A 23,130-nucleotide genomic window follows, 5' to 3' on the forward strand; every position below is an offset into this window, starting at 1 on the left:
TGAAGAAGACTCTCAGATGAGAGGTATAACGTTTAAGTATCTTCAACAAAGTCCATTTACCCTTGATTTAAACCTTTGTTGGAGAACTGTGACCTGGATGACTGAGAACCTTCGGACAAGAAGAAAAAAAAAGACGGAAAACTGGGGTTGTCCACAGAGGGACCACAACAAGCTTTTTCAGCCTGAGCTCAAGGTTCAGTTAGTAGTGTTTAGTCACAGCATCAGTTTAAACAACAACTGACTTTTCTTAGGGTACGCTGCCAGCCTTTAAACATGGACTGCAGCTCTCGTACCATTTTGGTGATATGGTCCTGACAGACCATGTGGATCTTGTCAGCTGTTGCAGGGGAGCTCAGCGGAAAGTGTACCCACTCCTCTCTCTGTGCTGCTGCGATGGCTGACTTGATGGCACAGAAAATGGTGGAGCCGAAGACCGGGGGCTCGCCAATACCCTGGAACAACAAGACCGTCAATACTGTGCCTTCAGATTTTAGACAAATTAAAGACTTTAAGACATCTTTAATGCTACCTGGAAGTGAATTTAAGAGATGTTATCGATCAAAAAACAAAAAAAAAAAAAACAAAACTTAAACTATATTTATGAACAATTCCCTTTTAGTCTATAGAAAGCCTATGGTACCTTCAAGAGGTAGATGGCATAGGGGTTTTCTGCATTAGCGAGCAGATGAACGTTCAGCTCAGCCGGGACATCGCAGAGTGCCAGGACCGTGCTGACGGTCCTCTTGTCATCAGGACGCCGTCTGGGGAGAACTGCAACTCCTCAATGGTGTTGAGACCATGGAGGAAACCTCCCTCCACCTGGTAAACATCACGGACATATATGATTCATTCATTTTAACATGTTATGCAGTTCTGTTCTGAGATCATAAACTCAGCAAAATCTCAAAAATTCCCTGAAATATTCCCACTCAAAGGTGACGGTGATAGTCCAACGTCAGAATCAGATGTTTTTTTATCAGAAGAAAGGCCCAAAGGATTTAGGACTCAATAAGTAATAAGTTAATGTGGTTCTAAATGTCTTTTATGGTGTGAGAGTTTTGAGATTTAGTTCCATTGTTCTAATTTGCTTAAAATTCACAGGAGGAGGCGGTGTTTTACATGTACCTGACCAATGTCTAAAGCAAGATTGATGCTTTTCCCAACATCACGATGTCCGTCCGGATGTTGTGCAACAAACTTTGCTTGCAACACACGGTCACATTATAACAAAATACAAGACAAATTGAGAGAGATAAAGAACTAAAAAGTTACAGGTCTAAAGTTATTATTTATAGAGCACTTTCAACCAAAGTGCTTTACAAAAACAAATTAACTGACTTTTATTAAAAAGGCCTTCTGTCACACTGTGGGCGTGTCTGCTCTGTTTTGGTTCCCAATCGGTCTTATTTGTAGTCTTTTAGTATCTGTCTTATAGTATGTTGAGTTTTGGGTTCTGTCCTGTCTATTGCCATGTGTTTCAGTCATGTCTTGTGTCTAGTGTACTCTGTGTTCTGGTTCTGTGTTCTCGTTGGATTTTGTCTGTTAAGATCCCTGTGTTAGTTGGTCGGTGTTTGTCTGTTTACATAAGTTTCTGTTATTGTCTGAAGTTGGATTCTGGTATTTTGTAGCATGTGCATTTTGAGTCTGGTATTTTGTAGCATGTGTTTAGCCTGTGTTGGTTATTTATTTTGCCCCATGTCTGCCTGTCAAGTGTTCCGTCTGTTGCCCCCTGTTGTCTCTGCCTGCCTCTGTTTTCCCTGCTGTCTCTATGCCTGCCTCGTTTACCTTGATCCCTGTCACATGTGTTGCTCCCGTCCTGCTCATTAGTCCCTGTGTGTATATACCTGGTGTTTCTGTTTAGTCTTTGTCTGGTCATTACAGTGTGTTGTCCTGTTTAGCCTGCCTTGCTCTTGTCACCCTGTTTCTTTGGATTAGCTTGTTTATCAGCCACTCTGCCAGTAAGTGTGCTCGCCTTTTGTTTGTTGGTTTAATAAACCTTCTGAACGTTACCTGCATTTTGGTCCACCAACGTGTCAAAATGTATATATTGCGTATTTGAATGTAACTCAAGTTGTGAAAATCTATTTAGACAGTGAAGGTGAAACTACTGTACAATAGACTAGAGTAAAAACTAAGATGTTTCCTTTAAAATTTGTGGTTTAACTTAAATGTGTTAATACTTTCTACTATCCAAATTGATTTTACCTCACATTTAAGCTTTCTGGCATAAATAACCTTGAGAAAGTGAGTTTTTAACAAGTACTCTTGAGAACCCAACATTGTGATTTAGAGCCAAGGGTTGGTTTTTGATGCCTCTATAGTGAAGAAGACAGGTTGAAGGTCCTGGTAGGTGACCTGAACCTTCTGAGCTGCTCTCCTGGCTGGTTCCCTGCACTCTGCCACCGCTGACCGAAACGAAGCACCTGCAGATACAGACAGCAATAACTTAACCGCAACGAAAAAAATATTAAGACTTCCTCTTGTCACTACTGAAACACAAAACGGTTATACAACATGCATACATAGATGAATTGGATGGAAATAGTCTGTTAGTTGATGATGGTCGCTGTCATCCAACTTTAATATAAAGGAACTTCCACCTTAGGGGCAGTGCTAAATATTTTTGCCTCTTACCTTTTTTAAATTTAAATGATATTGCCATTAACTAAAATTTCAATGAAAAGACTACCGAAAACTTTGGAAAAGTGATGTCTTCAGTTTGCTTTGTCTGACCAGCTGTCAAATACAGGTGCATCTCAGAAAATTAGAATATCATGAAAGTTCACTTCAGTAATTCAACTTAAGAGGTGAAATTATATAGACTCAATACATGCAAAGTGAGATTTCAAGCCTTTATTTGATGTAATTTTGATTATTGTGTACAGCTTATGAAACCCCCAAGTTCAAAATCTCAAATTAGATTACATGAAATCAATAAAGACTTTAAATACAGAAATGTCAGCCCTCTGAAAAGTGTAATCATGCATATGTACTCAGTACTTGGTTTGGGCCCCTTTTGCATGAATTACTGCCTCAATGCGGTGTGGCATGGATGCCATCAGCCTGTGGCACTGCTGAGGTGTTATGGAATATGGCTTCAATAGCGGCCTTCAGTTCTTCTGCATTGTTCAGTCTCATGTCTTTCATCTTTCTCTTGGCAATGCCCCATAGATTCTCTATGGGGTTCAGGTCAGGTGAGTTTGCTGGCCAATCAAGCACAGTAATCCCATGGTCATTGAACCAGGTTTTGGTACTTTTGGCACTGTGGGCAGGTGCCAAGTCCTGCTGGAAAATGAAGTCCGCATCTCCATAAAGCTCATCTGCTGAAGGAAGCATAAAGCGCTCTAAAATGTCCTGGTAGACGGCTGCGCTGACTCTGGACTTAATAAAGCACAGTGGACCAACACCAGCAGATGACATGGCTCCCCAAACCAACACAGACTGTGGAAACTTCACAAGCATCTTGGATTGTGTGCCTCTCCATTCTTCCTCCAGACTTTGGGACCTTGGTTTCCAAATGAGATGCAAAATTTGCTCTCATCAGAAAAGAGGCCTTTGGACCACTGAGAAACAGACCAGTTCTTTTTTTCCTTTTGGTAAGGCGATCAGACATTTGGGTTTAAGATCAAAAGATGAGTATGAGACAAGAGTTCAGAAGATTGTATTCACATCTAGATGTGAATACCAGGAAACCCAGGACATACCACTGTTTGTATTAGACCACAGCATTCTTAAGTGAGCAAAAGTAATGGAACAAATAATCTTAAAGTAAATAACATTTAATATTTGGTGGCATAACCCTTGCTTGCACTCAGTCTCCTCTTAAGGAGGTGAAATGCATGCTCTATTGGGTTACGGTCAGGTGATTGACTTTCACTTCCACTTTTTCCCCCTGATGAAGTCCTTTGTTTTGGCAGTGTGCTTTGGGTCATTGTCCTGCTGCATGATAAACTTCCTCCCGATTAGTTTCAATGCATTTCTATGTAAATTGGCAGACAAAATGTTTCCGTACACTTCTGAATTCATTCTGCTGCTACCATCATCAGTTACATCATCAATAAATATTACTGAGCCTGTTCCAGAAGCTGTCATGCACACCCAAGCCATGACAGTACCTCACCATGCTTCACAGATGAGCTTGTGTGCTTTGGATCATAAGCAGTTCCTTTCTTTCTCCACACTTTGGCCTTTCCATCACTTTGGTAGAGATTAATCTTGGTCTCATCAGTCCATAAGATTGTTTTCCAGAACTTTTTCCAGAACAGCTCATCTCTGTACTTCTTTGCAAATTTCAATCTGCCCTTCTGATTCTTACTGCTGATGAGTGGTTTGAGTCTTGTATTTCTGCTCTCTGAGTCTTCTTCGAACAATGGATTGTGATACCTTCACCCCTGCGCTGTGGAGGTCGTTGGTGATGTCACTTACTGATGTTTTGGGGGTTTTCTTCACAGCTCTCATGATATTTCTGTCATCAACTACTGCTGTTTTCCTTGGCCGACCTGTTCGATGTCTATTGCTCAGTACACCTGTAGTTTCTTTCTTTTTCAGGATGTTCCAAATTGTTGTACTTTCTATGCCCAATATTTGTCCAATGGCTCTAGTAGATTTTCCTTCCTTTTCTCAGCTTGACAATGGCTTGCTTTTCTCCCATAGACAGCTCTCTGGTCTTCATGTTGGTTTATCCTCTTTAACAGGAAATGCAGTCTTTATAGGTTTGAACCAAGGATGAAAACTTCGATTAGTCATGCAGAGCTATTTAATGTTTGGACAATCGACCTAAAAGGCAACACCTGGACAACAAGAAACATCTGTCAGTCACATGTTCCAATAGTTTTGCTCACTTGAAAAATGGGTAGGTTCAAACAAAGAGTGGTATGTCCTGAGTTGTTTAACACATCTAGATGTGAATACCAGGAAATGAGAGATGAAATTCTTGTCTCATACTCATCTTTTGGCTGGGCCTCTGATACGATCTGTGGACGAATGGGACACTCCAGTCTGACAACTGATTTGTTTGAGCAGATAAGTCTTTGTTAGATCCTGTTCAGCTGTTGTAAGGATTTACATTTATTAATTTAGCTGACGCTTTTATCCAAAGCGACTTACAATTGCTATACATGTCAGAGGTCGCACGCGTCTGGAGTGTCTTTCTCAGGGACACAATGGTGGATATCTCACAGTGGGTCCCACATATTGTGGGTAACTATTTTCAGTCCGACTGTGAGTCAAATCTTTGAGTTGAGATTGTGTTGTCACACAAGTTGGGATGTTTTCACAGAGTAAACTTTTAAGTAAAATCACAGAAATGATCAGCTCTGCAGTGTGCGTGCCAACCTGGAAGGACTGTCGAACCTGTGGCATTTTGTTCTTGAAGGGCTTGGAAAAAATAGCATCAGCAGCAAAATCTAAAGGTGTTTCTCTTTGGTGCTACCCATGATGGAAATAAATGTGGTTGGTTAATTCTGCTTGTTCGGTGTATAATATTTAGAGGGACCTGCTTGCTAGAAGTGAACAACCATTTTAGAGTTTTTCCCAGAGTAGGCAATCATGGGTTAAAACTTTTGTTCCCCATCCTGGTAAGAGAAACACTATTTAGAAAGGGCTAATAAGAGAAAGTGATGTTTCAGTAATCCCAAGAGGAATGGATTTCAGTGTTCAGTGGGTTTAACCAACCATTCTCTTCCCATGTCACGGCTCTGAGCTCAGAAATCCTTCCAGGGTAGACCACCAGGGCATGATGGACACCTTTCAGGAGCATGGTCAAAAACATAATAATGATAAATTAAAATTAGAACTCACAATATTCAGTCAACTCACAAAAAATACATCGATCTGTTTGCACAGTTAAAGTTGTAAGCATTATTGTTGTTAAATACTAAAGTCAGTATAAGTGCACCGATGGTTGTGTTGCAAACGATCAGTGGAGTCGAGGGATGTTTGGCCTTCAGCTCCAGGAGGTGCAACAGCTCAAAAGGAGCTATAAAATTCACTCTTTCTCCTCAGAAATAAAGAGCATCTCCACCGACTTTCTTAATTTCTTTCATAATCTAGAAAAGAAAATACAAATTATTTTAGTTTCTTAGCATTGCCCCCCATCTCTTCTCAGGTCTAGTTTTATAATGAATTTAAACAATCACCATCAGCTCTGGAGGGAAGATAAGATCTTGAGATGGATGCAGTGGTCAACACGCATCCATTGGAAGGAGTTCCTGAGAGATCTTAGGACAGAACATTTAGTGTCTCTTCCAATATTTCACAGTATCCAATATAATCCAATGGTTAACATGAACAGTGTACACTCAGCAGCACAGTGAAGCATGCTTAACCAAAAACCAGTTTGACTTAACATCACTTTCCTCGCTGTTGTAGGTTTTTTCCATACAGCACTTCATACCTCCTCTTCCATTTTGGTAGCATCCAGATGACTGGTGAAAATACTCAAGTAAATGTTGTGATAACTACTATTCAGCTGTGATCATGATGTGTAAATATAAAATGTATAGATATTCATCACATTTCAGGCTTTTGAGATTTTTTGCACCGTATGGATTAGTGGGAAATTATGCGTAAAGGATAACCCCATCACCTACCTCACTTTCACAAAAAGTCTTAAATCCATCAATAATTGGTCTAGCCAATTAATGCAAAAGGACTGAAACTGTCACGAGAAGCAACAAGTTGTGCAGTTTTAAAGTTGTATTTTGTCATCAGAATTGTCATTTTGAGGCTAAACTATTTCAAAATTACCGATCACAAAGGAATGCATGGTGCAAGAAACAGCAAGAAATGTCTGATGACAACGGCCTCCGTGACTGAAAGCTTAGATAATGTGGTGAAAAGGAGAACGGTGTACAGATATTTTGTTATGTTTTGATGTTCTCGTGCATAAATAGCATTTCTGTAGCCAAATCTTTGCCAAAAATCCCTCAATATTTGTTTAAATTGCAGCAGTGTTTGCTTCTTTCTTCTAAAACGTATGTCTCTGTACAGTATTCGCAACCATGGATATCATGTTTTTCAACACAGTATGCCGTTAATCATTGAATCAACATCAACAGGGTCAATCTTGGCTTGTTTTTACCTCCCAGAGCTTCATTGATGTCCTCCATGGTGGGCTGAGGTTTGTTCCTCAGCAGACTGTACATGGACATCACCATCCCTGGAGTACAGAAGCCACACTGGGAGCCATGAGCATTTGGAATTCGCTCCTGAGAGACAGAGCAGAACAAATGGCCAGATGTTACATCTTCCTGCTGCTGAAGGATAACACCCGTTCTGGTGACCGTTAGAAAAGTGTTGAAATGTTAGAGAGACTTGTCACCTGAACAGGATGGAGTTTGGTCTTGGTGCTACCGATGCCTTCGACCAACACCACAGACGCTCCCATGAAGGGTGACGATAGGCTGCGGGCAGGTGTTGACAGTATCGTGTCTGGGTTAAAAGGTCAGGGATAGAACACTCATGGCTTTTTGCAGCCTCAAAGTTTAAACGGAAAACTAAAGAGGAAGAAATCACTTTTAACTGCTGGAAAACAAATAAAAAGCGGAAAACGTGCAAAGTTAAGTCGTTGCGAAGGTACAGAAGGATACATTACTTGCTCCTGTTTGCATTCGTATCTGGACACCATGACAGTGCAGGCTCCACATCCTCCACCTCCACAGCTGTACTTAGTACCCGTCAGACCAACTGGTGGACAGGAGAGGTATGGACTGGTCATTAAGGGACAATGTCCAACGAGGTGTCCATTATCAGGAATTAATGGACGACAGGGCGGCCAGAACTGTCAACACGCAGATTTAACCAAACCTCTCCGGGTGCTCTGGCTTCAATCTAAAGTTTTGTTGGGTTATCAGCGCAGTGGTAGTTGTATCATTTATATAAATTAAAATGAATAAATATAATATTCCACCTTTTGATGATGATTGCTACTAAATGTATTCATAACTTTCAACAAGTTTACAACAACTTATGAGTCCAACAAAGGTTAAAGTCAAGGGCAAGTGGACTTGGTTGAAGATACTGGACGACGTTTCGTCCCTCATCCAAAGGACTTCTTCAGTTCTGACTGACTGGCAGGGAAACTCAGCTATTTAACCTCAGTGGGGTCGTTTACCAGGGTCATCGATACTGCTGGCCGTTAGTGTTCCTGGTTGCTGTGACGACAGTCGTTACAGTCGTTAGGACTACCGGTGGCCAAGACTGAACGACCATCGTTGGTATCTTCACCTGAGGCCAATAGGTTACGTTTGTTGAGTTTCCTGGGAAGAGATGAAAGGACAGCATTGTAAGTGGGGGATAAGTGGTGGCGTAGACCCCCTCTTCTGTTTAATGATGGCTTCTCGACCCGGGTGTAGATGGCTTCCTTGACACCTCTTTCAAACCATCCATCTTCTCTGTCTAAAATGTGCACCTGGTGGTCCTCAAACGAGTGTCCTCTGTCCTTCAGATGTAAGTAGACTGCAGAGTCTTGACCTGAAGAGTTGGCCCTTCTGTGTTGAGCCATGCGTTTGTGTAGTGGTTATTTAGTCTCCCCAATATACAGGTCTGTGCATTCCTCACTGCATTGGACCGCATACACTAGATTGCTTTTCTTGTGTTTGGGTGTGCGGTCTTAGTGTGTTCTTGGGTTTAAAAAACACAGGGATGTTGTGTTTGTTGAAAATCCTCCTGAGTTTCTCTGATACTCCAGACACGTATGGAATCACAATGTTGTTGTGTTTGACCTTCTTTTCCTCATCCCCTGTAGTTTTGTTCTTCTTGGATCTTGTGGCTGTTTTCACAAAGGTCCATTTAGGGTATCCGCAGGCTGTAAGTGCCCCCTTCAGGTGTTTCTGTTCCTTCTCTCTGGCTTGGGCGCTTGTTGGTATGTTTTCCGCTCTGTGATGTAGTGTTCTCATGACCCCTAGCTTGTGCTCCAGTGGGTGGTGTGAATCGAAGAGTAGGTATTGCTCTGTGTGTGTGGGTTTTCTGTAAACACCAATCTGCAGGCTCTTGTCCTCTTCAATGTGTACAGCGCAGTCCAGGAAGGCCAAACTGTTGTTGTGAACATCTTCTCGTGTGAACTTGATGTTACTGTCCCACAGAGTTGATGTGTTCTGTGAAGGCTTGCACTTCCTGGCTTTTAATTTTGACCCAGGTGTCGTCCACATATCTGTACCAGTGGCTCGGTGCTGTTCCTCTGAAGGAGTTGAGGGCTTTGTTCTCCACTTCTTCCATGTAGATGTTTGCCACAATCGGGGATACCGGTGAGCCCATGGCACAGCCATGCTTCTGTCTGTAGAATCCTCCGTTGTACTGGAAGTAGGTGGTGTTTTAACCAAGTCCAGTTATGACTCACTTGAAGGTTAAAGTCAAGGGCAGACTTTAACCTTCGTTGGATAACTATGACCTGGATGACTGAGAATCTTCATAGACAACAACTTATGAGATAACAGTTTTATTAACATCTTATTTGGAAATGACTGAAGAATAGAATAAAACCAACCTCTTCTCCTCAGAAAACTGTGCACCACTTATTCTGGATCTACATTATTCTCATCAACCTGGAAGGAAGGAGGGAGGGAGAGAGGGGGAAAAAACAGACAAAAGCAAAAAGGGAAAGAAAGAAGGAAGGGAAAGGAGATGAACAAAAATAATAAAGTAAAAAAAGAAGGAAAGGGACAAAAGCAATAGAGGAAGGAAAATGAAAGGTGCAAAAGCAGTAAAGAAAAGAAGAGAAGGAAAGAAGACATGATAATGGGAACAAAGAATTAAAGACAAAACTAAAAACAGGAAAGAAAAGAGGATGAAAACAAAAGTTAACAACAATGCCAAAGTTAAGAGGAAAGTAAGACAAAATAACCAGAAGAGGACAAATTTAAAGTGAAGACAGAAATAAACAAAGGGAGAAAAACATCACCGTACTGACACCCTCCTCCTCTTTCAGATGACTTCATGTCTACATGTTACCAGAGGAACATTTAAATTGGACGTGGTCAAAATGCCTCTTTAACATGATAATTGGACTGACTCTTATGAGCCTCTGAACCCCTTACTGGTGTCTTCTTAGCCTTTAATGCGACCACAAGTTATGGAGGACATCAAATCAAATGGCCTCAGATCAATAATATTTAATGAGATAAAGGAGGGATAATAATGATTTTTTTTCCTTTAGAGGGAAAGCGCCACAGAAACCATTTAATAACAGGAAATAAAAGCAGAAACACAGTGGAATTAGAAAGAATATTTTTTAGCACTGAGAAATGTAGAAAAACTGCTTATTGCAATAAAAGTAGATGACACAGGTTGATACAAAACCAAAGGAAAGACAGTAGAGGATTACTCTTATTGTCAGTGTAGCAGTACCCTTAAATGCAATTTCTTTCATGATAATGAGGGAGATTTCATTGTCATGAATGGCAAATACACACATTTACCATGCATGTGCTATTTTGGTATTCAGATGTCTTATTTTACACTATATACTTTTTTTCAAAACTGCCCCTAATATTTTACTTGGTATTCTTGAAGTTATTTAATCTTGATGTGTCCACGTGTTATTTCATCTTGTTTGTATGCTGTAATATTACCATAACAAAATATCTTTACACAAACTTATAGCACGGTGGCTCTGAAGTCATTCAACAATTTTAACAGTTTTCCAACAGATGTTTTTGTTAGGGCTCTAGTAACTACATGGTATTTAAGAAGTTGCGATGATACTTTATTTGCACAGTATCTCTCCAAAATGCAGGCCCATTGTAGGATTACTATGTTTCTTACTGGACTGCTCTTTATTAACCTTTTTACAGCTGATGCAGCTTGTTTTACCTTATTTTTGAACCTTGAATTAAAAAGTAAATGAATTTACCTACAGTAGGCCTAACTGCTAAATAATGGTAATAAATAGGTTAATGAATGCTCTCACCTTTTTGGAGAGTAAACCGTAACAAGCTGAAAATCAAGTCTGTATGAAACTTTAGCTTTGAACTGGCAGTTCTTTAAGTACTTTTCCACATCCCTTCATGTCACCAGTTTTCCTTTAGCTGACAAATCAATTATCACAGCCTAACAGCACAACTGAAGGTACACACGGTATTATTTATTTCTCATGACATTTGTCTATATTGTTGGTGATTTATTTTCTCTAAACCCTTTTTATGCTGTACTTTTCAGCTATTCAATAGAAGACTGTTTCAGCTCAAAAAAAATTGTGTTCCATATAAGATTCTTTATATAAATGTGACTTTGACAGAGGCCAATCTGTGGTTTAAAGGCAGGCAGTTTCAGGGATTTAATTCAGTTTAATTTGCTTCAACTTTCTTTATTCCTGTTAGAGCAACTGTACAGATACACACACAAAACTAAAGTATTGGTAATAAATAAAATAATAAATAAATACCAATATCTAAATAACAGTCTAAAAGATACACAATCAATAGGGATACACAAAGTTATGAGGCCATACTAAAGCATAAAAGGTAAACAAATCACCTATTGTGACCAGATTGTGACCCATTATTTAAATTTGATTAACTCATACTGCATTTAATACATCGAGGTGTATCAACTGAACTGAATAAGAGTATATCGTTGTAAAATACAGAGCAAAAACTGATTTATATTTATACTGTAAATGTTGTTGTTGTTAGCTCCCCCTAAAAAAAAAATAAAATTCTGTGTTCTTTTTTTTTGAGGAGCGGAAATCCCCTTTAAATCACGCATGCGCAGCGGGCGGAGCCTGCGGAAGTTCTGACGGTGAAGTCTTTTTGTTTGGGCCACTGAGAGACTCGTCACTTGCCTGCTTTAATTCCCCTGGTTAACAACCGTTTTTTATCTGCATTAATTTCGGTGAGTATCTTTACTTCTACATTGTCGACGTTTTGTCACAGCTTAACCCTGTCGTAAAGAGCTGAAACATCTCTGGTTAAAGTGTGTAAAATAACGTTTTTCACCCGGGAACGTCGCCATCACAGGCCGCTGTAGGGCGAATTTTGGTTTTCTACAGTTCGGCTAGCAAGTGTAGCTTTAGCCTGTTTACAGCTAAAATACTTGTAGACTGTCTTGAGATGAATTCAAAGTTTATAATGGCATTTCTACAGGGAGTTTCGTTCAAGTGCAGATCAGCGTATCATGTCGGTTTAAAGTGTCTTAGTAGTGGTTTATTAATTAATCACACACGGTTAGCCAGCTAGCGGGCCCGGCTAACCAGTACTGGCTCGGCGCATGGTGAGGCCCAGAGGTAGCCATTCCTAACCTACAATTAGGTAGCTGTAGCTTTGGAAAATTTCTCGTTATACACGAGCCGACTCAATCTTTATCCCTCAAACGTTCACCGAAAATTAACTTGTGATTAAGGTCTAAAATATTCCTGATTAATGCAACACCGAATACCCACCAGCTCCGTGAACCTTACAACATCGTAACGTTACTGTCTTTTGTCTTTTTTGTCTTCCTCTGCTGTTATATGGGTATCTCGTCCCTGTAATTTCGCACTGGTGACACGATCGGATTTTTAAATACCTTTTATTGTATCGGCAAACTCCGGTTGTAACTTCAATTTCAATTATATTAACTATTTACGTTGTTTTGTTGTATCTAAATTTAGTCCTTTAGAAGAGGTTAGTTGAAAGTTCACTAAGTTAAATGACATAAAGTATCCGTATTGGGAAAAACAAACGGATATGTTATGTTTTAAGGGTGAGGCTGCACTTATTCTGCATTTATCTCATTAACATCACATCCCATGAGGGGCCACCGTGGGACCTGATTTCTGAAAAAATATGTACGTAGGCAATGGCGACAGTCCCGTATGAATTGTGCCCTATATTACAGCCCCTTGGTTTCTGCTGAAGATGCAAATCTTTAAATGTACTCACAAAACTGTAGTAATTTTCAAAGGCTCAGTCATTTTGAACTACTGGGCATGGCTGCATTTACAACTGCGTAGTAATAAACATCTACTGACCTTGTGAGCATTTAGCAGGGCATGGTGTAAGGCCCTGTTTACACTGTGCATTAAAGAGCATCTCTACATGCAGCTGGAGTGACTATTTATGGTGCATTTTCTCATTTCTGACAATTTGATAAACAATGTATCCACAACATTGAGTAATGAGTATAAATTAGTGTATAAATATTAAAACATTGAATAAAGTGGTGTGTGTGTGTGTGTGTGTATGTATATATCAGCCCTAAACAACCACACACAGTGTGTGTGTGGTTGTTTAGGGCTGATGTGTGTTCATAAATCATAGTATAGGTTACTATATAGCTTGCCATTAGTATGTTCATTCCAGTTGGACAAAATGGCAGTTTAATTTTTGTGGGGTTTTTTCAGTCATTAAATTATTGTACAAGAAGAATGCTCTACATTTTGGTCAGTCTCATTTGTCTATGCAAAGTACTAACTTGAAAAAAAAATAAAATCTGCGCATACAGAACGAATTCAACATTTCTAAAGTTTTCTGTAGCTTGTCGACCTTTTGTCCCGCCTCATCCAGGCTGTGATTGGTCGCGCTTCTCCCTCCTGTCTCCACTGAAAGATTAGCAGGCAGGCAAGAACGTGAACAGGTGTGCGCCTAGATAACCTGATTATGGATAGGTCAGAAAAGAGGACAGGCAGCTTGTGAACTGCTGGTACGCCAAAGAGTAAAATGTAGCACGAACACAAATGGCTTTTATATTGTGAAAAATCACAGGGTAAGTCATACCTCTCATAAGCGCTTGCTTCGTAGCAGAGCATTCATGCGCAGTCAAACCAGCGCAATACCTGGTTTATAAATCCAGCGCCAGCTGCATGTGTAAAATACAGCGGCTGTGGATCAGACTGCTGAAAGTCAAAGACATCTTGAAATTTATCTTCTGGTTGCTCAACTGTTGGTTGGTATTAAACATTCGGAAAGGATTTGAAATGCTTTTTTCTTTTTCAATTCTGATCATTTTGGCGCAGGTGATTTTCCTTTGGCGCTCGCTAAACTACTTTCTGGGGATGCAGGAAAAATGTCCTTTGAACGGTCCAAAGCTCAAAAGCACTAGCTGCAAGGCAAACTGAGTTAATCAGCTAACGGCACCTACAATTGGCAATTACTTCAGCAACAAGTAAAGCTGTGTCCATCAGGAAACTGCATGAGACAGCGGGTTTTGTGTGTACTACTCATCCACCAGACTGTATTTTCCCTGTGGTTGTGGGTGCTTGTTGTTGTTTCGCACTTTGACATAGTCATTCGTGCGCAAACCAGTGCGTACTTACACAGAGGATGTCAACTGAGTAGGACACATTTGTGTACACTGCTGACTTCATGTTGTCATAAGCAATCCTGGCCACAATGTGGTCTGAGCGACCCGATCTCCATGCATTCACACCTTTACTTAGAGCTGTCCACTTGAGATTGGATCACGCAGGATGCATGGTGATGCCAGGTGTAAACGGGGTCAATGTGAGTTTCAGTCAAAATAAACGGCAGCTGTCGGGTTCATGTTCGTGAGGGGAAATGTCACCCAGTGCAACAGTATGGCTCTATGGTGTGTTTTGTAATAATTTTTGGAAACTAGTGAAGCTCTACAGATGACACTAGCTAGGAGGATCAATTTATTGTTGGTTTGGGATTCTCATGGTATATTTTGGTCTGTGGCCATCTCTATCTTGACAAAAATGAGCTACAGGCTTTAAACTTTATGGTCAAACTTGAGTTTTGTAAGAATAATTTACAATGGTGAACTCATTGACTCCAAGTAATAATAATAAAAAAAAAAAGTATAGCTCGTCCAAGTCACACCCAAACGCTGGCAATACAAATCATAATTAAAGGGAATGTTGTTCTGTTCATTCTGTGTCAACGTGAGTAAACATTACCAGTCTGTGTTTATCTGTTTCAGGGTGTCTTTTATGAATAATCAAAAGCAGCAAAAGCCAACGCTAACAGGCCAGCGTTTCAAAACGAGGAAAAGAGGTTTGTGTTTGTCGTTGCTGCTCCATATGTGTTCTGCTTTGCGTGCCTTTGTTCAAATCAATGTACCCAGGCTTTTTTGGACTCCATCGTGTGTCCTTTTCCTACAGATGAAAAGGAGAGATTTGACCCTACTCACTTTCAAGAAAGTATCGTACAAGGCTTGAATCAAACTGGCACTGATTTGGAAGCGGTTGCGAAATTCCTTGATGCCTCTGGTGCCAAGCTTGACTACCGCCGGTATGCAGAGACACTCTTTGACATCCTGGTGGCCGGCGGGATGCTGGGTAAGTTGTGTTGGGAAACATTATTCATCCCATTATGTACATGTTTTTCACTGTAAATCTTTAAAGTGGTGGTATTATGCTCATTTTCAGGTTCAAAATCTTAATTAGGGGTTGTACCAGAACAGAGGCTTAATTTTCAAAATACACCATATTTTTCTCATACTGCACATTGCTGCAGCTCTTCTTTTCACCCTGTGTTGTACGCTCCACTCTTGAGCTACAGAGAGATGCATCTTACTTGTACAAAATCTTTGTTGGGAGTTGCACATGCACAGTTCCTAGGTAAGGACTACTAGCCAATCGGAAGCAGAGAAGGGCGGTTCGTACGAAACAAGGTAGTGTGATCCAAATCAAAGCCGCTTCAGACTGCGACCGTAACCTAGCAGATGGTATAAGTTACTCATAAGTCCACAACCACACATCATTGTTCCACATCTTACCATAAACCACTACAAAAATCACCATATTTCAACTCAATTTTACATAAAAAATTGGCCAAATAATTTAAATGTTTGCTCAGTAGCTTTCACATCAGGTGTAACATTAGCATTATAGTTATAACTTTAGCTGTGTTAGCCAACGTTTACAACAACTCCGCACTTGAACAGTCTGTGAAGTTAGGTTGCTGTTTTTATTTTAAATATAATTCACAACCAATAAAGCCTACTTGCAGGTTGACTGTGAATTTCCAGGCCCAGCGATCCCACAGCTTTCTCTTTTTTAAGTAAAAACGTTTCAACATTCCTGAGAATATAAAGACAGATAAGCGGTATGAAAACCTTCCAGCTGTGTTTTCCTCTGCCGTTGTTGCTGCAGCGGTCTGTGTGACGGCAGGAGCAGAGGGCTCTGTGAGCGAACGGCTGGCCGGCCTCACGCTCCTCCCGCGGGTTGGCACAGGCTTCCCCCGCAGCCACTTGTGGAGCTCCTCAACTCTAAAAATTTTCAAGCACATTTTTGTTCCGCCATCACTTCTCGTAAAACTGTCAATATTCGAAATCTACACAGCTGATTTCTCACCTCAAAACTTCTCAGAACTGGATTTAGTGATGAAATTCCATACGAAAACTGTCAAATATAAAACTTTATGTTGCTGGCCTCTGTCTGGCGCACGCAATGATGATGCAGTGAATATTCTCTCTAACCAATCAGCTCTTGTAGCCACCCTCAAGTGGCCATTCGAGGAACTGCATTTTGTGCCCTTCTGTACAAAAAGCCGGCAGCCCCTTTTTTGATTTGTATGGTGGTTTTATTTTCTCTTGCAGCCCCAGGTGGGACTCTATCTGATGACATGACCCGCACAGAGTTCTGCCTCTTCACGGCACAAGAAGACCTGGAGACAATGCAAGCATATGCTCAGGTAGAAAGCATGCACAGCTACAGTTTGTACCTTTTCTTTAATTCCTCTTTCAACTCATAGGGGATAAACATTTAATTTCATCAATGTGTTTAAGCACTGAGTTAACATGTCTGTCTTTACCTCCACAACAGGTTTTTAACAAGCTTATCAGGCGTTACAAGTACCTGGAGAAAGGTTTCGAAGAGGAGATCAAGAAGGTGAGTTTGAAGATCAGAACTTAAATTGAATGTTGGTGCATTATTTTTAAATTATGTTGATTAGACTTGTCTCTGAGGTGGAGGGTGTGCAGGTAGTTTAGTTTGTGCTTCAGCTGGAGTTTTACAATAATTTAGCAGGTGTTAAATACTGTTCATTTTATAGTTTCAAATCTGTAAATGTATCTGACTCCACAGGTTGGCAGGAAAAAGGGTCTGTGAATAATAAAAATTGAGTATTGATTGAACTGCTACAATTTTTTCACTGTAAAATGCCAGATAATGTAGAAACAAGTTAATATTTAAATGGCTTATTTAAAATCAGTTCACTATTGTAAAAATTAGGAATGAGAGGGTGAATTCAGTGATTCCAGCTTCTATAACATTATTAAAATGTTGTCCTTAAATGATTAATCTATTCATATTTTTGCACATTAGTGTGTGTGTGTGTGTGTTCAATTTACTGCTGAATTGTTTTAGAATTGGTTGGAAAACTGATATTTAACAAACAGCTGTCATACTGTTTAGTTATTATGAGCAGTTTAAGTCTTCTAGTAATGTGAGACCAATAACACTGTTATAAAGTGTGTGCCAGTTGCACGACAATAGATTTAGAGCTAAAGCCACACCTGCAGGGCTGTAAACGGCTTGAATGGATTGCAATCAAATCAATTGCTCATAAAAGAAGCTGTGTAAATTGTATGATCAACAAACCTGTATTTGGTTTTCTGTCCTCTGTAGTTGCTGCTATTTCTAAAGGGATTCACTGAATCTGAGCGCAACAAACTGGCCATGCTGACCGGCATCCTGCTGGCCAACGGTCACATATCAGCCTCCATCCTGAACAGCCTCTTCAACGAGAACCTCGTCAAAGAAGGTGAGGAGAAACTCTTAGAAAAGATTGGAAATGAGTGAGCTTCCTCTTTAGGTCCTCCTGAAATGTCAAATTTGGGTTTATAAGGACACAAATTTGAGTTTTGTTCCAAGACATGTTAAACTTTGTATTCAGTGACAGCACAACAGAAGACCACTTTGTGTTGTGGTTTGTTTTCAGGAGTATCTGCAGCCTTCGCTGTCAAGCTGTTCAAGTCATGGATCAATGAGAAGGACATCAACTCAGTTGCTGTCAGTCTCCGCAAAGTTGGAATGGACAACAGGCTGATGGTAAATGGCTGAGATATAAACTGAGATTGCTGGGAAAAAAATCTGGGTTTTGGGTTTAGCTTTTTACTTGTCACAGTTCCTTACAGATGTTTGCAGGTGTTGCGTCTGCTTTTTGTATACAAGTTTACTCTAAATATCTCTGCCCCGCAGGAACTCTTTCCTGCCAACAAACGGAGCTGCGAGCATTTTTCAAAGTACTTTACTGACGCCGGGTTGAAGGAGCTGTCTGACTTCGCCCGCAACCAGCAATCCATTGGCGCTCGCAAGGAGCTGCAGAAGGAGCTCCAGGAGCAGATGTTCCGCGGTGACCCTCAGAAGGAGGTGAGGCTGCTGAAGGGGTCAAAGTTTACCACTTCCTGTTCTCTAGGATCATTAAGTGAGGCTACAACTGCACTGCTGCAGACAATATGATTATAAATGTAAAAATTCCAGTCTGTATTCACTTCCTAGTTTAAATAACATTTTGTCCACATCAGGTGCTGCCGGTGCACGCAAATATACCTACAGCAGGGCGACAAAGCAACATAAATGTTAACATTTAATTGAAACCGACAGGCGTACTCTGGGCTGTATTTGTCCAGCTAAATGTCTTCCAGTCGATGAAGGTGAAGATCTGAATGTCATTGTTCTTCTCTGGGGACAGATTTTTGTGAACAGCATTACACCCTTATGATTGCCAATTCCCCTCTTTGCCATGGTGCCAAATATTTGTATTTGTGACTGACACGACCAGTTAAGGCAGTAATTACTGAACAGGGCAAAAACAAAGACGAGTCGTGAAGTTGAATACAAATGAACAGGCCTGACTGTAACTCTGCAACCTGCAGAGACTGGATTGTTACTGCCTGACCTGCGTCATTTGGAAATGATGCAGTGTTTCCTAAGAGTGTGAAATGTGATGTTTAGTGGCTGTTAAGAAACGTGTACGTATTGTCTGTCCAGATTATCGCCTTCACCAAAGAGGAGATGAAAAAATCGAACCTCTCTGAGCAAGCCATGATTGGCATCATCTGGACCAGCGTGATGAGCTGCGTGGAGTGGAACAAGAAGGAAGAGCTGGTGACCGAACAAGCCATCAAACACTTGAAGGTATGCAACACTGTTCAGCTGTTTGAACACGGTCCTGGGAGTAGTTTAAATGTCTTGAACACAGTTAAGTAAGGCACTAAACACACTTAATGAACTTAGAGAACATTTGCTTGTGTGTTTGATTCTTAAGGATTGGGCAATGGTTTGAGGTTTGTGCTCAGTGACTGCAAGTTCTGGCAAGTCTGAAAATGTTTAAATTTTTTCTTTTTTTTTAGCTGACGCTTTTATCCAAAGCGACTTACAGTAGCTAATTATGTCAGGTCGCACGCCTCTGGAGCAACTAGGGGTTAAGTGTCTTGCTCAGGGAAACAATGGTGGATGGGTCACAGTGGGGAATTGAACCCAGGTCTCTCACACCAAGGCATTTGTCTTATCCATTGCGCCATCACCATGGCACTTGTTCCCAAATGTTTTTGAGTTTAAGGCCTCAAATGTTCAGTGTTTTCAGCAGTAGAGGGTTAAATGCTCTGTTGGGAACAAGTGCAGTAAAGTTTATTTTGTAAATAGCGTGTTTGACGGTTATGGATTGGTGTTTCCTGTCATGCAAAATAGAAATCCAGGGTTTATAAAGGTACGGCGGCTTTACTGATATGGCACATTTCAAAGAGGCAATGCTTTACAATGGCAAAGAAAAGCATTAAAAAAAAAGGGAATTAAGATAAGTAAAATAAAAATGGAATAGACCGGAAATGGAATTACACTGATGCTGTATGTTGCATGCAACAATGGAAATAAACATGTAGTAGAAAAACCAATCTATTAAAAGCAGAAAGTGGCTATAGTGTTGGGGCGTGTCTGAGAGCAGGAAGTTGGTTACATCTGTGTGTAGCATTGCAGCTTCAGCCTCTCTGGTTCTGACTCGAGGTTCAGTCAGCTGACTATTTCCTAAAGATCTATGGGCTCATTCAAGCAAATGTTTTTTTTTTTTTTTAGCCCAAGGTTTTTGAGTGATTTCTATTAACCAGCACTTCGATTGTACAATCAATTGTAAAAGTAACTGGAAGCCAGCGTAAAGATTTATGAACAGGAGTAATGTGCTCGGTTCTCTGGGCCTACACTTGCTGAGTTCAGTGCTGAGGGGTTGTGATGTTGTCTTGCTGCACAAAGGGGAATTTGGACTTTTTGATCATGTGAAGTTTGAAAATAGCCTGAGACATGAACAAAATGCATGGAACAAAACAGCTCTCTTAAGATCTTGATCCTGCTGTAAATCAATAAGCTTTTTACTACATACATTACAGCTCCTACTAGCTAGCAGAGTGCATTTCCATCTCTGCCCCGGAAAGGCGAGCCATGTTCTCCAACAAAGCTTCATGTTGTCTCTTGTTTCTGCAGCAATACAGCCTTCTGCTGAAAGCCTTCACCTCCCAGGGTTTGTCCGAGCTCAGCCTGCTGCTGAAGATCCAGGAGTACTGCTACGACAATATCCACTTCATGAAGGCCTTTCAGAAGATCGTGGTGCTCCTCTACAAAGGTTGGTGTCTCGAGCATCGTGGTAACGTGTTGGGCAGTACTGTAATATTACTTTTCTCAGTAAAGAGTAATGTAACGGATTGCTATTTCCAGTGATATTATTAGTTACTGATCCAAGTAACGCTGCGCTACTGAACGCACCATCCCTGACGTGACTGTGCGACCGCGCTGCAGGTCAGCGGCACCGGACCTTATGATGTTAAAGTCAGCTATTGGCCAAAAAGCTAAAGGAAGACAGGAAGAGAGGTATTTTCAACAGCTGTAAGCAACGTTCTTGCCATTGTGTCACAGTCTAAGATGCAAAGAACATTGTCGTCCGTTGTAAACTTTTTGCGACCAGCAAAACCGCGAACTTTTTAACTGCGAACAATTCTACATTTATACTTAATTAAAGCATCAGCTAATGCAACTGCAGTCAAGCCTGTCCTCGCACCGTTTTGCGATGCACTTTTTTTTCTTTTTTCTAGGCATTACAGTAACATCGTGTCGCAGCACATTTCAAAATAAGTGAGCTTCTGCTGATCATAATGCAATTGGTGTGGCAGAAACGATTGAATAAATAAATGCTTAAGACAGCACAAGTATATAAAGAAGCTTACTTTTATTTTGAAATGTGCTGCGACACGATGCTAAAGGTTTTGGCACGTTACAAATTAATTTCTTGTGAAAGGTTGTGACAGGGTTTCAGATGGCTTGGATCTACGGGGTCGCTCTGTGCTCCTCATCAACAGACAGGCAAGCAAGCGCTCTGCAAAGTAACCATGGCAACGGCTTCTGTGTAACTGCCGCGATGATTCTCGTCTCACGCCCGCCTGCTGCCAGATTCGAAATGTCAAACTTTTTCCTACAGTTTATCAACAGACAGAGACTGGTCTGCCTGTTTGATCAGTTTCCTGAAGAATAACTGTTTCTTTAACAATTAGGCCACCAGGTCTCAAACAGGCAGCGACCTTTGCGGCCTGATTCCCAGTGTATTTTCCTGCTTTTTTGCCCTTTGCCAATCACATGTCTGATAGCACTGACACTGTCCTTTTTTTTTTTTTTTTTCTTCTATTTTTTTCGTAACAGCGGATGTATTGAGCGAAGAGGCCATATTGAAGTGGTACTCTGATGCCCACATTACCAAGGGGAAGAGCGTTTTCCTTGAGCAGATGAAAAAATTTGTCGAGTGGCTGAAGAACGCAGAGGAAGGTATTTATATAAAAAAAAGCCAAAAAACACCACTGATATTATTGTTCTGTCAATTTTATGCACAGAAAGTGCTGCTGACTGCAGCATGCTGTCTCAGTACTGGACTTATTTAAAAAACAATGTTGTCCACAGTCCGACAACATGAAGTATAGTCCAGATTGGAAAAATACCAAAATTACCCTTAAGTTCTCACAAAATCAATTTAATTTATATAAAGTATATATGTCAAATGAATGCAGTCAAAAGTACGATATTTATTTCCTAATTGTAGTGGAATAGGGTATAATGGAGTATCAAAATTGTGCTTAAGCACAGTACTAGAGTAGGTGTACTTAGTAACGTTTCACCACTGCAAGCAAAAATGGCAAACATACCTTTTTGTTTAAGCTTAAACTTACTCAGCTTACTCAGTTGGTAAGATTTGCTCCTTTTCTTTATCTTATGCGACTTTGGAGGTTTTTGGACTGATCATGCAGTTTCTCCGTTTTCTGACATTGGATGACACAGACAAAATAGTTTCAGCCTTACATTAAAGAGCTTCATATTAAACCTAAAATAAGATACTTGTGCAGTGTATGATTCTTTGTTTATTAAGTCAGTTTGTAAAACGGTGTTTCTTCTCTCTGCAGAGTCAGAATCTGATGAAGAGGAGACGGACTAAAACGTCCACCATCAGATCAGCTTTTCTCTTTTTTTTTTTTTTTTTTTTTTTTTTCTTTTTTTAAAATATTTTTTTTAAATAAGTAGCAGCAGGAGCGGTAAAATGTGTTTGGTTTTTTTGGGCCCCCCCCTTTCTCTTCTACCTCCTGTTACTTATTTATCCCCAAACACACTCTTTCACCACTCCAAAACCATACTTTAACATTATTTTTTAAAAAGCCCTTACGCCCGACATGCTTCGGTATCACAGCTCATAGTGAAAGTGGAACACAATGAATATCCACCTCCGTTGTTTTTGGGTATTATTGTTGTAATGCCTTCTGTAATTTGGATACCAAACATTCCATGTGATCTCGATGGCCGCTGTTTGTATTAATCTGAACAAGGATTTGATAACATTCAAGTTCACGTTTTTGCCATGCGACTACGAGGCAGATAAAAATATTAATGCCACTTTGCCAATGTATTTTTTTTCCCACTCCCCTTTAACTTTTATTTGCCCAGCTCACGTTTAGGCTCCTGTTGGGTCTTATACATAGCCTTCTTTCTTGACACTTGTTGTGGTCGCTCCGGTCAGTCCGTCAGAAGACACATAAGATGCCTCGCCAGCTAACTGATTATTGGTTTCTACTTTCTTTAATCTGATATAAACCGATTGACTTTTTTATGAAATAAAGATTATTGAAATGCTTTGACTGTGTTCTTTAACCTTTTTTAAAGGGGGGGGGGTTGATGGGATACTGTACAGCATACTGTAACTGCATTCTAAATTTTGATTAAATTCTTAT

At 40.4% G+C, this 23,130-nt stretch overlaps 1 protein-coding gene and 1 pseudogene across 1 annotated transcript; one reads left to right on the plus strand and one right to left on the minus strand.

Annotated features, from left to right (window-relative positions):
- Positions 1–693: 693 nt before the first annotated feature.
- LOC119915743 lies at positions 694–14,281 on the minus strand (annotated as a pseudogene).
- On the plus strand, positions 11,700–23,034 carry LOC119905165 (basic leucine zipper and W2 domain-containing protein 1-A-like). Its single transcript, XM_038721933.1, has 12 exons — positions 11,700–11,829; positions 14,857–14,930; positions 15,038–15,214; positions 16,477–16,571; positions 16,703–16,768; positions 17,507–17,642; positions 17,820–17,929; positions 18,080–18,250; positions 18,872–19,018; positions 20,354–20,492; positions 21,560–21,682; positions 22,312–23,034. Exons 2-12 carry the CDS (start codon positions 14,867–14,869, stop codon positions 22,341–22,343), a joined length of 1,260 nt encoding a protein of 419 aa, XP_038577861.1. The 5' UTR covers positions 11,700–11,829; positions 14,857–14,866; the 3' UTR covers positions 22,344–23,034.
- Positions 23,035–23,130: the final 96 nt, after the last annotated feature.

Source organism: Micropterus salmoides, unplaced genomic scaffold, assembly GCF_014851395.1.
Source record: "Micropterus salmoides isolate LMB-PRFRI ecotype aquatic unplaced genomic scaffold, ASM1485139v1 Ms_hic_scaffold_1, whole genome shotgun sequence".
NCBI lineage: Eukaryota > Metazoa > Chordata > Actinopteri > Centrarchiformes > Centrarchidae > Micropterus > Micropterus salmoides.

What these genes read in the sequence shown, in the direction of transcription:
- LOC119905165 (XM_038721933.1), top strand. Translation starts at nt 14,867, where the DNA reads ATGAATAATCAAAAGCAGCAAAAGCCAACGCTAACAGGCCAGCGTTTC. An exon ending in CGTGGTGCTCCTCTACAAAG is followed by an intron (nt 20,493 to 21,559) that starts GTTGGTGTCTCG and finishes TTTTCGTAACAG; the next exon opens with CGGATGTATTGAGCGAAGAG. An exon ending in GCTGAAGAACGCAGAGGAAG is followed by an intron (nt 21,683 to 22,311) that starts GTATTTATATAA and finishes TTCTCTCTGCAG; the next exon opens with AGTCAGAATCTGATGAAGAG.